At 43.1% G+C, this 13,948-nt stretch overlaps 1 protein-coding gene across 1 annotated transcript; it reads right to left on the reverse strand.

Moving 5' to 3' along the window:
• Window positions 1-753: 753 nt before the first annotated feature.
• Window positions 754-4,883, reverse strand: pcdh8 (protocadherin 8). Its single transcript, XM_022190768.2, has 4 exons — window positions 2,030-4,883; window positions 1,813-1,883; window positions 1,434-1,567; window positions 754-1,317 (listed from the first exon to the last, which is right to left on the reverse strand). The coding sequence occupies exons 1-4, from the start codon at window positions 4,385-4,387 to the stop codon at window positions 977-979; spliced, it is 2,904 nt and encodes a 967-aa protein (XP_022046460.2). The 5' UTR covers window positions 4,388-4,883; the 3' UTR covers window positions 754-976.
• Between the last annotated feature and the right edge of the window lie 9,065 nt (window positions 4,884-13,948).

The raw sequence follows: 13,948 nt of genomic DNA on the forward strand, positions 1-13,948 counted from the left end.
TGTTAACTAGAATTCAGGCCGATGGTTGTCACCCGAGCTGCTTATGGTTTTAAAACTCATCGATGCCTCATCAATAAATCATTTGGGACCAGAGACAGTTTGCTCTTGCCCCACATACTCATGGCTGAATTCAGCTTTATAATGGCAACCAGTTCTGCAAATGCGAGAGTAAAACTATGCAAGTGCCTTATCAATGCCAGTGAAATGATGATGAAACTGTGTTTGTGTAGATTTTGTGCCACTTTTTGGGCTCGAACTGATGGATTTATACACAGGGGCAGAACATTTGCCCCTCGTAGCAACGAATGACAGAAGGAATTTGTCAAGCGATGTAGTACATGTTATACGGTGTTGTGTACGGTGATGTAAATTATTTCAAAAGAGGAGAAGCGAGTGTGACAGCACCCAGCGCAATTTTGTGGGAGTAATGGTTTATACTTTATTTTCCACTTGAGTACCAGCTCTACTCTCTCATTTGCATGCAAGAAACTCGACCGAGCAACCTAAGAGTCTTCAAAGCCAGTCTCCCAGGTAATGGAGCGGCATCAGATTTTACATCTGATCATCACTGACTGGAGTCTTGATCATGTAGATTCAAACTGGAGGAAGAGTTCTACATGTTTACAAATTCAGACTGGGGTTTTCTGATGGCAAGGGAATGCTATTTTATCTTCAGTGTGTAATATTGCTCAATTAAAATGAGTCATTGTCAAGTTTCATTAAATTAGTCACGGCATATTTGGGAAAACTGTCGAATAAGTGACATTTCTCATTACTTTATTCACACTTTCATTGGAAAATGAAACACAGAATGCAGTATACTGAAATTCAAACATTTTTAACAAGAGCAAGCAGAATAATATTAGAATTCTGTACGTTAACAAATATATACACCTGTGAGTTAACCATATAGTGAGAGTTTTTACACATATTTACACCTTCTAACTACATTTCAATCCATTTTTGAATGTTTTTTTTAAAAGATAGTTGCAACTTCTAATGCCGTAGCCACAGTTACAATACTTGGACTCTGCTTGTGGACTGCGACACCTTCGACATCAGGATCACGCTGTTGCTGTGGGAAGTAGGAAGGAAGGGTCCCAGTTCTGGAGTAGGTGCACATGCTGTTGCGTGATTTTGGCCGATTTATACCATAACTGGAGTCCTTCCAAGACATGGAACAGCCCGGAGAATTGTTGTAGCCGGGCACTGGGGAGAAGCCTATTGTGTAGGCGTTGTCTCTGGTGGCTCTGAAGCTCTGTGGTGGTATTGCACAGTAGGTGCCTTGGCAATCCCCAGAAAAGCTGTTAGCGGCATCTGGAATAAAAGTGAAATAAACAAATTTAATGATGAGAAGCTGCTGCCTTACCAACGTCTATTATTTATGTCACGTATGACATCAAAACATCCAAACTTATGAGTGGAAAACTCACTTTTAAGCCTCGGTTGGAAGGTTCTAAAGATCTTCTTGCCTCCGTCGCCACTGATATCAGAGTCACTGTCGTTGAAGTCACTGTCCCCTTTACCACTGTCCTTCACGCTCAGCTGGTCAGTGTTGCTGATGCCACTGCAAATGCAATCAACAGATACAGTATGAGCCTCCACTGCACCGCATTAGCTTGATTATTGATGTCTGTCTTTTTTTTCACATAGAGGGCCCGTCTCTCTGCTGCCCATCTAACCTCATTCTGCAGGCATGCCACAAGCAACAGATTGTATGCATGTTAAGTATCCTTTCTGCTCAGTGCGATTTTAGTGGTGAAAAAAACACACCTCGTATCTGAGAAAAGAGTTTTCATTTAGTTGTCTTACCTCACTTGCAAGCAGTATTTGTCACCTTGCCACACAGACGCTGGTTGGAAATGCTTGGAGGGCAGGAACATCTAAGAGAACAAACAAAGTGACAGCAGAGAGCTTAGTTTCCATTTTTGGCACAAAGATCAAGGCAGCAGTGGGAAACATCATATGCATATGAAAATAGAAGATGAAGAAAAAAAAAGCAGAAAAATACTAAATGTAGTTGACTCACCTTTGTCTCTGAGTCCCCGCTCCTCTCCTCATACAGGCACGAATCATCCAGAGACAGTGAAGGCCTCTCATGGAAGAAGCCTCGTTGACCTGTGTAAATGTTTGGCTCTGTGGATCCCAGCATGGCCATGGGCCTGCCGTCAAACAGACTCTGGCACACTTCTCTCTTGGTGCTTCTCCTCTTACGGCTCAGTTTGCATGTGACAACAACAACAACTATTGCAATCAGCAAGAAGGCACAACCCCCACTGAGCATAATAATGATAATTAGTGAGCCATCAAAGCCGGAGCCTTCTTCATCACTTGACCGCAGCACAATGACGACTTGGTCTTTGGAGGGTTCTGAGTCTGAGACGACAAACCTAATCGTGGCACTGCTCGAGAGCGGGGACCTGCCATTGTCGCTCACTGAGATTTTCATTTCCAGCACGTCCCCAATTTCAGCTGTCAGCCATTGTTTTAGAGCAATCTCTCCGGTGTCCTTGTTTATTGTAAAAAGCTTGGGGTCACCTTGTACAATTTTGTAGGAGAGCTCGCCATTCACTCCCTCGTCTTCATCTTCAGCTGATACACGAAGGGCGAGATAGCCAGAGGGTGCATTAAAGGGCAGTGGAATATCAGCCGAGTCATTCAGTAGGACAGGGAAGGTGAAGGATGGATAATTGTCATTCTGATCCACAACTCTAATCCTGATTGTTGACGTGCTTGAAAGAGAGTGCGAGCCTCTGTCTTCTGCTTGGATGACAAGCTCAATCTGCTGAAGCGTCTCATAATCGAAAGACCTGAGAGTGTACAAAGACCCTGAGAGCGAATCCACAGAGACATAAGTGGACACTGAGGATCCCCCTGGCACCTCTGAGTCTATGAGCTTATAAGAGACTTTGGCATTCTTTCCCACATCAGGATCCCGAGCGACGACAGTGGTGACATATGAGCCTGGGATGTTATTTTCCAGGACTGAAACTTCATAAAGTGGCTTACTGAAGAGAGGGGGGTTGTCATTCTCATCTGTGACACGGATAGTGTACTGTCTGACAGTTTTAAAAGGCGGGTTTCCCAGGTCCTCTGCAACTATAGTGAGGTTATACTCTGGGATCTTCTCTCTGTCCAAAGTGGTGGTGGTGACAATCATGAAAGTGTCTCCATATGCCTGCTGCAGGGTGAAATGCTCGTGCCCGAGGAGGCTGATGCGCACGTACCCGTTGGAGCCCGAGTCTCTGTCCGAGGTGCTGATCAGAGCCACGAAACTCTCCGCGGCTGCAGCCTCTGTGATGTAAGCGACTCCATCGCTGCTGGAGTTCATGGGTTTGATGCTGATTTCAGGCGCATTGTCGTTCACGTCCACGATTTCTATCACCAGTTTGCAGGTGGACGGAACTGAGTTGGCGCCCAAATCTGTGGCTTTGATGTTCAGCTCATATGACCTCCTCTTCTCAAAATCAACAAGCCCCTTCAGGGCCACGTCACCCGAGTAAGGGTCGATGTTGAAAAGACGCGCAGCCTCAGGTGATAAGCCCTCTCTAAACGCGTACATCACCTCCCCATTGATGCCATCGTCGGGGTCAAACGCGTGCACTTTGACAACTCGGTGACCCACCGGTGAGTCTTCGTTCAGCTCCACTTTCAGAGAGCTGTGTTCAAACGTGGGGCTGTTGTCATTGAAGTCCAGCACTTTGATATTTACAGTCATTGACCCGGACTTCGCAGGCACTCCTCCGTCAGATGCAGTCACTTCGATCGTGTAGGAGTCCTCCACCTCCCTGTCGAGCTCCCTCACCAGCACCAGCTCTGCAAACTTCACTCCATCATCCCGATCGTGCACTTCAATGGAGAAATGGCTGGAGGGGGAGATATTGTAGCTCTGAATGTAGTTCTCACCCACGTCCCGGTCGAGGGCAATCAGCAGGGGGAATCTGGAATCCAGTGGAACATTCTCCACTATTTCCAGATTCGTCTCGTTACGCGGAAAACGAGGAGAGTGGTCGTTGATGTCTCTCACCTCTATCTCCACGTGGATGAGCTGGAACTTCTCCCGGGAGAAGGCCACGATGTCGAAGGTGATGAAGCAGCGGGGAGACCTGGGGCAGAGCTGCTCCCGATCAATTACCTCTGCAACGCTCAGAAGCCCGTCATTCTCCCTCATCTGAACCAGAGAAGAGTTGTTTTCTTGCATGAAGCGGAATGATGTGTCAGGGTCATCAGCCGGATCAATCTTTAAATCCAGAGACAAATTGCCTATCTCCGTCCCGGGTGCATCCTCCTCATAGGTGAAATATCTTGTAGTAGTGCACAGGACTGTGCATGGAAATAAAACATGCACCAGGTACAGTGCAGCTGCTGCAGTCTTGCAAAATCCCATATTGAGGGGGGGGGTTTCAGAAAAAGCTGCCCGAATAAGTCATAAATGATGCAAGCAGTCCTCCACTTGTGCTGTGTCAGGTCGAGTCACAACTCTGTTCAACTCTGACTTTTGCTGGGGGACTATAAGCCCCGGTATATGCAAATAGGCTGCCCAATGGACCAATGGCCTGCCAGTGGCGCACCAAAAGGAAAACGTTTGGCACTGTAGCAGGGCTGCTGTTCTTCCTTTCGCAAATGGCTCATTAGATAAACTGATTGTGGAGCTTTAATCAGGCTGATAACGGTGTTACTTAAATAAATCTGCACACGGCAATTAATTAACGAACTGAATCGCTTGGATGACCGTATATAATAGGACTACATGGCACCAGAGGTAGTCTACCTGTTGAGAACTCTGAGAGGATTGATTTGAGTTAATGAGCCAACTAGAGGACAGGAAGTTTGAGGACAGAAAATGCAAGGGGGGAAAGAAAAGACACAAGGGCTTATGACATCAGAAACTATCATGATTTGCACTTCAAATGTAGCTGCTGTGCTGAAGTTTTTACAAATATGTAAGACATAAAAAGTAGTACTGGAAGTCAAAATACTCTTTACACCAGTGCAAGAAGAGAATCAGTAAAATAGACCTAAAATATGAAAAAATAAAAGCATAAATAGTGCTGCTGCGAGAGTATGTTAGTATAAACATTCTGTTATTGGGGTATTAATTTTAATATTTTCATGCATGAGCAGCATTTTAATGCTGTCGAGATGGCGCTACTTTGAATAATTCTTATATCTGCTGGGTGTTTTAATAATGCATTCATATGTACATGCCCCTAAGATTATCCAGTGTTTTTGCATGTCTTAATCTGTTAAGTATAGCTGTCAGATAACTGTAATGCAGTTTTTAAAAAATGCAATATTTCCTTCTAAATCTTGTAAAGCAAGAAATATAGCTTAGACGATATAAAATGGAAACGCATGCAAGCAGCTAAACACTATACAGAGTTAATGTACCACTCTGTAAATGCAGAAGAAAGTGCAGAGGAAACTGGAGAAAATATCTAATAAAGGAGGAGCCCAGGTTTAATGACATTCATTGTTATTCATATTCACCTACCTTATGTATTAAAATCAGATTGTGCTCATATTCTGACATTTAGGCTCAATAAAACTCCATTTATATTTGCTTTAATACTCTTTCCCCTCCTCCAAATCATATTTATTCATGTAAACATCACCCATAAATAATCTGCATTGGGAAAAGTATAAATCTCTCCCCCTTTTTTTCTTCTTTTTCCTGTGGAGCAGCTGTACACACTGTCTCGTTTGTTCAAACAGTGGAGGAGGAATTTCAATGTAATGCGGTTAGGAAAACCCACCAAGCCAGACAAGTGTCATTTGATTAGTGTTGTGTTTTGGACACCCACAATGTTAATTGCACATAGAATATCACTGGAGCTCGGTGTTAGAGAGGAATCTGACAGCGTAATCAGGACCATCTGTATTGTAATAAACATTCAATTTCACTTAATTTACCCTTTTCAACAATAGTTCTAAAACAGGAGCCTTGGAAGTCAAACGAATAAAGGAGTCAGAAACAGACTGCATTGATTCCCCACTCCCACCTCATACACACACACACACACACACACACACACACACACACACACACACACACACACACACACACACACACACACACACACACACACACACACACACACACACACACACACACAAACAGCTCTCACAGTGATAACAAAGAGCTTGAGTTGAGCAGACCTTTGTCAACCATATGGGTGATTAGCTAGTGCTGATTAAAAGGTGTCTATGGCCCTTCAAAAGGCTCTTGACACCTCACAAAAGTTTGGGTTAAATCTGTCTGAGCCCCCAAGAGGGCACATACAGGAAGGTGTAAAAAGCACACAGTGAAGACCCACTGAGACCAGAGATGGTTGTCAGTGAGAGGTGATAAGGAGCTCTGTGCTGCCATATTTAAAGTGTTATACAAGCCCAATTTTGCTTAAATGCTAAATGTGAGAATTGATTTTTCCCTTTCAAATAATGGTGCCTGCTGTTCTTGGCAAGAATACCAGGCAGCAATAACAAAAAAACAAAACAATAACACAATGCTCAAACACTTTGTAGCATAGTAAGCCAATTTATAATGTGTGCTATTGAAAGCCGCAGTATTTCCATATTGAACTTGGAACGTGCCTCAGTCAGATCACATTACAGCAGAAGTGGATGCTTAGAGTTTGTTCTCAAATCCACAAAGCGCCAAGTCAACAAGTGGTTTCCCTATATGCTGAAGCCTGTATTCTGCCACAAATCATTATATCAAGTGGTATTTTGGGCTGCACGCCAAGACAGGCCAATGCAAAACCTAACCTACACCGTTAATCTTGGGAGTGCGAAGACATTGCATCATGACTTGCGCTGCTCAGCACTCAGCGAGATATTTTCTGACATGAAGTTGCATCTAAATTCTTTCTTTTTTTTATTTATTTGCATGTCTTCTGTATCTCTATTTTCATCCTTTCTATTTAAAAAAACCCAAGATCATTCCTAACATATGAACACTGAGCCAGTGGAGGATCAAACATAAGATACTTTTCTGCCATTACCAGACACACAAAGCCTTCTGCACAATAGCCCCATGCTGGCTGGGTGTTGAAATCCAGGATTTTATGGCTATGAGGAGTCAGAAGGTAATACAGAATTATTAGCCAAATTAGTTGTTTGCCACTAAGAGGATTAAGCTTTAATCTTATCAAATGTCTCACACACTTACCACTCTGGGTTGCAGCCGTTTCAAGGTAACAACTGAGCAGCTGTTGATGAAATATTTTAGTCTAACACAGACGTAATGATTAAAAGAGCAGCTGCACAGGTAGAAATGATCTGTTCTTTTGTGATGTCCTTTAAATATCTCAAGTGCTGCTGAGCTAAGTGCCTCGCTTTAAAAACTTCACCTATGGGTGTCCAAAGTGTTTTTCTAACCGATGCATCACAAGAGGTCAACAGGGGTCGCGCCACAAACAAAGCCAGGCTAACACGGGAGTGATACTTGTTTGTCACTTAAGTCAGGTGATTAATGCAGATCACGGCATGATTAAGACATGTGTGGTGACAGTAAGAGCATTACCGTAGATTAATGGGTTCGGCCATCTGTTCTCTCGCTGAGGTGATTTTAATTAACGGTAAGAATATTGTTAATCTTGCCTTGGCAGTCAGCATCACAGTAATCACAAAGACGGTCAGAAATCAGTCCGATGTCGGCCAGCCTTTTGACATTGTTTGAAGACTATTTGTGTGTCCTCTTCCTCACGCGCCACCAGGTAGGGAGGCAGGAAAGGCATTTGGTGACACTGGGAGCAGTAATCCTGGCATATGCCATTGGGAACAAATGTCTCAAAAGCCCACCTTTTGGAAAGCAGCCATCATGTCACCCACTGCTAGAAAATTCAGTCGTTTTTTCTTAGTTTCTAGGTTCAGAGCCCTCAGTATAATCCTTGGAGATATAGCAAAATATTTAAAAAAAAAGGTTTTATGAGAAAGCTGGTTTGATATCTTTATTGTTTGTGCTTTTTTACAGTCTAATTTTGTCACTCAGGGTTTTTACATTGACAGTGTCAGTAAACAGCTATGGTGATCCACAGCGAACTGGGAGTTTTATGTCGGAGTTTTGCTTCGACTGGATTTATCCCGTCGTACAACTATACACATCAGCTTGCAAAATTAAGACAAAAACATGCACAGAATAGTTCCACCAAAAACACAGGTATGCACTATACATAATCAAGCAACATAATGGACACTTATGCATGAAATACACATAATCTATTATGCATAAAACCAAAACATGAAAGAGAATAACAAAAACTAATCATCTTTGTTTCCTTTGTTGCTCTGGCTCAAATTCATGGCAACAACAGAGACTCTGTTGTATTTTACACCACTGAATTAAATGACAGTTATGTCATGCTAATTTCGGAGCCACCAGGTGTTTCATATTGTCACAGGGACTGCATGTACTCTGGTTTAGTTCAGTCTATTTACATTTATAGAAACTTTTAACACTCATTATTAAAGTTCTGTGTGGAATGTGAAAACTATCATCCCTTGCTTTTGCTGAAACCTATTCTGAGGGAAGCAGCTCAATGAATTTAGACCTAAATTTGACTATTGTAGCTCGCTGTTCCCGGGTATGTTTAACCACCTGTAAATATTCTAGCACCTAGTTGTTTAAACATTTACCCTGCTGCTTAATACCTCGATGGGATCATTGATTTGTATTCATGACACAGCGCTTTTAAATTTAGATAGGCACAGGCTTTTTCGCTACGGCTGGAATCTCATCCAGTCATTTTCAGGCCAGCTCCCTTATCAGTTTCCTCATCTCACTTTAACCTTAGGTGCTCTAATAAACTGGGGGTATACATGTCAGTACCCTGGCCGTGAGGGTCATGTGGGAGGTTTAATCTCGGCCATTTGGGCTGTCTGAAAGGCAGATAAAACAAGATTATCCTGTGCTTGGTGCTGGCCCTCGGTGAGACGAGAGGGTGGAAGCATGCGAGCAGCAGCTGTGGAGGTGCCAAATACTCAGACTGGTTAGTGGTCTCTGTTGCTTTTGGCACCTCCTGCAGCGTCAGAGGCACAGATAAACCCCCCCAACCACAGCCTATCCTCACAGCTCTCTGGCTGATTACAACTGGCCAAATGTTTAACATACTGTCCCTAATCACACTTAACATTCTGTGACAATATGCTCCTAAATAGCTTTCAGGGCCATATAGATCACATAGGTACTTGTAGCCTTGATGCTATTAGGTCTAAGGTAATTGTGTTTTCCTTCTGTTGGTTGCTGTTTTTTCCTCTCTGCAGCCTAGTGACTAATGCATTCACATCATTTCAGGAGGGATGAAATCTCTTTTGCACAGCTGCTGAATTTAGGACATGTGAGGGGCAAAACTTAAAAGATGTATTTGTAAAACAAGATCAATTATGGAAATAAATGCATAACATAAGAAAATCAGGAAAATGCCTTACTATTTTATGATAATTAATTAGTCTATTAGGGCAAAGCATGAATAATAAAGGCATTCCCTGTAATTAGATCTCGGTGGACTCTACATGTTTTAAACAAATCCAGAACATTAATATGGATGCCGTGTAAACATGTTTCCAGGATTTCTTCATGTTGGCCACAAAAGGCTGAGTCTATTAAGAAATTTGGAAAGACAGATTTTGTTGTTTAACTCTCCTAAAAGCCGAGGCAGATCAAAGAGGCATTAGTATTCAGAGACAAATCATGTTTGGCTGAGGTTCCTCTACCCCCACTCAACTCCAGCCATTCCCTACTGTGTAACTAATGCTCGCTGCCTGAAAACGATTGGAACAACAGTTGCTAGCTGCACTTCATATGCATAAGTATTCCTGAATAAGCTTTGGCCATATGTACAAACAGGTATGCCACTGTCGCAGACAAGAATATTTGTCATCATAATTTAAGCGCCGGGTGAAAAATACAATATCTTATCTCAACACCGTCGAGAAATACATGTTCAAAGAATCATAATGACAAACAAAGCAAAGCAGGTTTTGGAATTGAGGCCAGTCGTTTCAAAATGGGGAGTCACCCTAAAGGTTTGGATTAAAACCAGGGATGAGAGTGCCATCTACAGGTTGAAACTTTGCCATGTTGACAAAGGTGACTTGCAGGCAGCAGCACATCCCTGAAAACAATTCACATTTCACGCAGATGCAGATCATTAGCTGTCACTAATAAATGACAAATCAATAGCTTCAACCACCTGTTTGAGAGGGGACGTGTAGTCCTGGCAGGGAATGTAACGGGGGAAATTAGAGCAGAGACAAGAAGGCCTGAAAACGGTGAAGCAAACAACCGGATTCTTCTTGAAATCAGCTTCCCCTCCTCATAGTGTGAAGTGAGGCCCTGCTGGATGCTTTATACAGGCTCCACTATGGGTTTCAATCCAATTATGATGACTACTTCACATTTCATGCCTCATATTGAATTTCACCGCCGTAAGCTACATGGAGGGAGGGCCCAAAAGATCAAGCAGGCCTGCACATTAACCTCCAGTGATATTCGGCGTGTGATGATCGCAGGCCCCGTATTTGATGTGACACATCCCCTATCAAACTTTCACTTTGATTTTCATTTTCCACGTCACCGCAAAACTGGCCATTGTGGATGCTGCCCGTGCTGAAAATCTCCTTGTTTCAGTGCATCTGGAGCAAGGGATGGACACATTTGCCATCCTTATTTCCATGGCTTGTTGGCTGTTACTATATCAGGTGAGGTAAATAGGAATTTACTCGGTAGTCCTGGCTGTGAATAAATTTGATTCTCTGTTTGGACGGTTATGTTCTTCAAAGCAGGGAGATTAAGTACAGGCTTCTTGCTTGTGTGTTTGTACATGAGTGCATTTATATGTGTCTCCATGTGTGAGTATGAGTGTTGAGAGCGTGTGTGTGTGTGTCAATGCTAATTTGTGCCTTTTCAAGGACCAGGTCCCTCTCCTCCCTCCTTGAGATATTTCACATCTCCATATTGCCATCCTAGAATGTCAGCTCCTTGAAGCAATTTCCTCTCAGCCGTTATCTGATGGGTGAGACCTGCTTCTCATTGGCAGGTGCAGATGACACTTGGGCTGGGGCAGGAGCTGGCTGTTAAACGTAGGACTGGCTCCTTACCAGGCTCCAGCCTGCCTGGTCCTGACAGCCCCCACAGGGCCGTCCACTGGGGCGGACTGTTGGGCCAACTGGCCACTGAGGGGTGTAATCACTCCCTCTGACATATTTGGCACAAGCTATCCGTTTCCCACCACAAACAGAAAGCACTGAAAGAGCGGAGTCTTGCTTAATCCTGTTAGGCCAGGAGATGGCCAACATTGAGGTGGGAGATGCACACTTGAAACCCCTCAACCCTGTAAATGGTTCATATCATATAAGAGGCTGGAGAAAAGGAAGTGAGGAAGGGGAAAAAAAAGTCCTGGCAATTCATGATAAACCTTATGAAATCCACTCCTCTTGGACAGCAGAGTATGAATTTCACCTCTGGAGATTAATAAAAGCTTATTTGATCTCATCTTAATGGTCATGGGTTACAGTGTATTCGGTATTATTTTGTTCTCAGCATTGGACAAAATATTGACTGAGGTGATTTTTTGTTCACCCGGAGAACAAATAACAAGAAATGCAATATTATATGAAATACGATACAAAAACATGACAAAACAAGACTACTATAAGTAGTATATAGCCTGTTATATGGGCTGTGCTGTCTTAAAGGTACACATTCATGGACCAACAAGTCGTTCAAACACGTGGCAGTGGTTAGAGATGCTCCCTTTTTTTTTTTTTAGCCTTTTCTCATAAGAGTTTACAATTAGGAATGCAAAATCGTAACAAAGGCACTAAAGAGGACGCCTGCAGTGTATAATGTGTGTATGTGCGCAAGAGCATGAGTGGAGCACAGAGATAGATTAATGTTGAGGGGCATCAGCTTAGAGGATGTTTTGTTTCCCCACTGTGTGCCGAGTGCAGAGGGGAGTTAAGGGATTCCAATCTGGTCGTCGAGTCCTGCGGTGCGAAGAATGTTTGGAGTATGCTTGGCGATAGCGGACTCCATTACAGGCTGAGTCTCAGGGTAGCCTGCCATTGTGCTGGCAAGCGAGGAGGGTTAATCAGATCCCAGCTCCATTATGAATGCTTGCTATTTCTAAAGGCTCTATGAATAGAAAACTGTGAAGCTCTCGTAAAAATGAATCTGGGCTCTGTGCTTTACAGAACAAGGCTGATAAAGAATAGTGTTGGTCTACATTTGAAGTGATTCCCATCCTCCAGAGCAAAACCAAATGAGTGTTTTTATGCAGGCCTAGTTATAATTATCTGAGATTAAGAAATTCTCTCGCAGCTCCACAGCTATGTTGCCCATGTCTGCTTTGTTTGCTTGTAAAGGGCAGATTAGCTTAATTGATTTTTAAGTATTAAATTAATTCACATTGTGAGTCAATGACATCTGCTTGCACAAATTGGCTAGTATGTTATCAGTCGCTCCTCATTAAAGGCAGGACACATTGCTAAACATCTTTTAGGCACTCTTTTGTTTTAGCTAATGACTGTAATGTTTTTTTCTTCATTTTTTTTTCAAGAGTTATCTTCTGCCACATTTCCTTTTTGATGCCTTAAGTAGCTCATTAAATGCTTTGGTTAGGACTGTTGATTAGACGGTTGGTGACAGAGTGAACCCGAGCAGGGATTCGTGTTTCTTATTTTTAACCCCTTCAAACACACACAGCTTAGTAGGGGGTTTGGGTTGCAGACAGGTTCCAGGATGCTGAAAAGCACCAGTTGGGTTTTCTCGACTTGTTGTGAGCCCAACTCCAAGAAAATATCAGATAAGGGAGGCACGTATTCGATAACACCAGCGGCATGCCTCCACTCACACTCAGCTGAAAATCTTCTAGATTAGGAGCTGCTGAATAGCACTGCTTGTCTGATGACCTGCAGATTTGTGACAGTGTAGCTGATGTCCTGTTTGCTAAACAGTTTGGGGTGCGAACCGTAGCTGACTGCCCTGGATATGACACAAGGGAAGGATGCCTCCTATGTCTAATGTTTTATTGCCTTTGCCACTTTATGGATATGTTTCCATCCATTCTTTGTTCTGCACTGTTGTCTTTTTTAAAAAATCTGTCTGGTTAAAGCGCCTTAACAAGCAATCTGAAATAGTGCACTATGAATAAAAGGGCATTATGAAGGCCACAATTGCATAATGCGCTTTTGGGATTGAAAAATGTTGACCATGAATCACAATCCAGCTCATAATGTAACATGTTTGAGGAGAGCGCTGAGTGAAGACGACAACAAGACATGACTTTGGGGAATAATATAAACAGGAGATTCAAACAGTCAGTGCCATCAAGGCAACATGCACTAACTGTGATTTAGAGAGCAATCAGCGCACAGCCTAATAGGACAGTTCACATTTCCACAATTGCAGAAAATCTAATTTCTTCGTGAAGGCACAGAAGCTAAAATTCAACTAAGCTTCGCAGAACAACAGAGCACTTATATGGAGGAAATTGTGTTACAGGCTAGACAGTCCTATTCTCAGCAAAGAGGTATTTAAGTACTGAAGATGAAGTGAGATGGAAAATCTCATTTCCATAACAGAACAGGAAAAACAGTCTAGCAGAAGGTTGTTGTTTTTTTTTCTGTTGAATTGTCAGAGCAATCATGGTCGAGCCACAGCCAGGGCAGCAGACTAAAAGGAGTGGGGGGGTTGGTCGGGTTGGGTGGGGTGGTGGGGTTGAGCCCTCTTTCCCAAAACACATACAAATGAACTTGAACAATCTCATGCCTGCACACACACACACACACACTCACACACAATCTCTCTCTGTGTCTGCTTCACACATGCACACCACACACACACAGTAGTAGATCCACATAGATGCAGGGATGCCACAACATTGCTAGTCTCAGAAGGAGCAGACAGGTGAGCCACATTATGGCCAACAGAGGCTTTGTGTGTATG

Source organism: Acanthochromis polyacanthus, chromosome 14 (genome assembly GCF_021347895.1).
Source record: "Acanthochromis polyacanthus isolate Apoly-LR-REF ecotype Palm Island chromosome 14, KAUST_Apoly_ChrSc, whole genome shotgun sequence".
Classification (NCBI taxonomy): Eukaryota; Metazoa; Chordata; class Actinopteri; family Pomacentridae; genus Acanthochromis; species Acanthochromis polyacanthus.

Bases quoted from the DNA above. Each gene is read 5' to 3' on its own strand.
- pcdh8 (XM_022190768.2), bottom strand. From the start codon at position 4,387: ATGGGATTTTGCAAGACTGCAGCAGCTGCACTGTACCTGGTGCATGTT. The intron at 1,568-1,812 runs GTAAGACAACTA...TTGCATTTGCAG, and splicing joins AAATACTGCTTGCAAGTGAG to TGGCATCAGCAACACTGACC. The intron at 1,318-1,433 runs GTGAGTTTTCCA...CTTTTATTCCAG, and splicing joins CTTCCAACCGAGGCTTAAAA to ATGCCGCTAACAGCTTTTCT.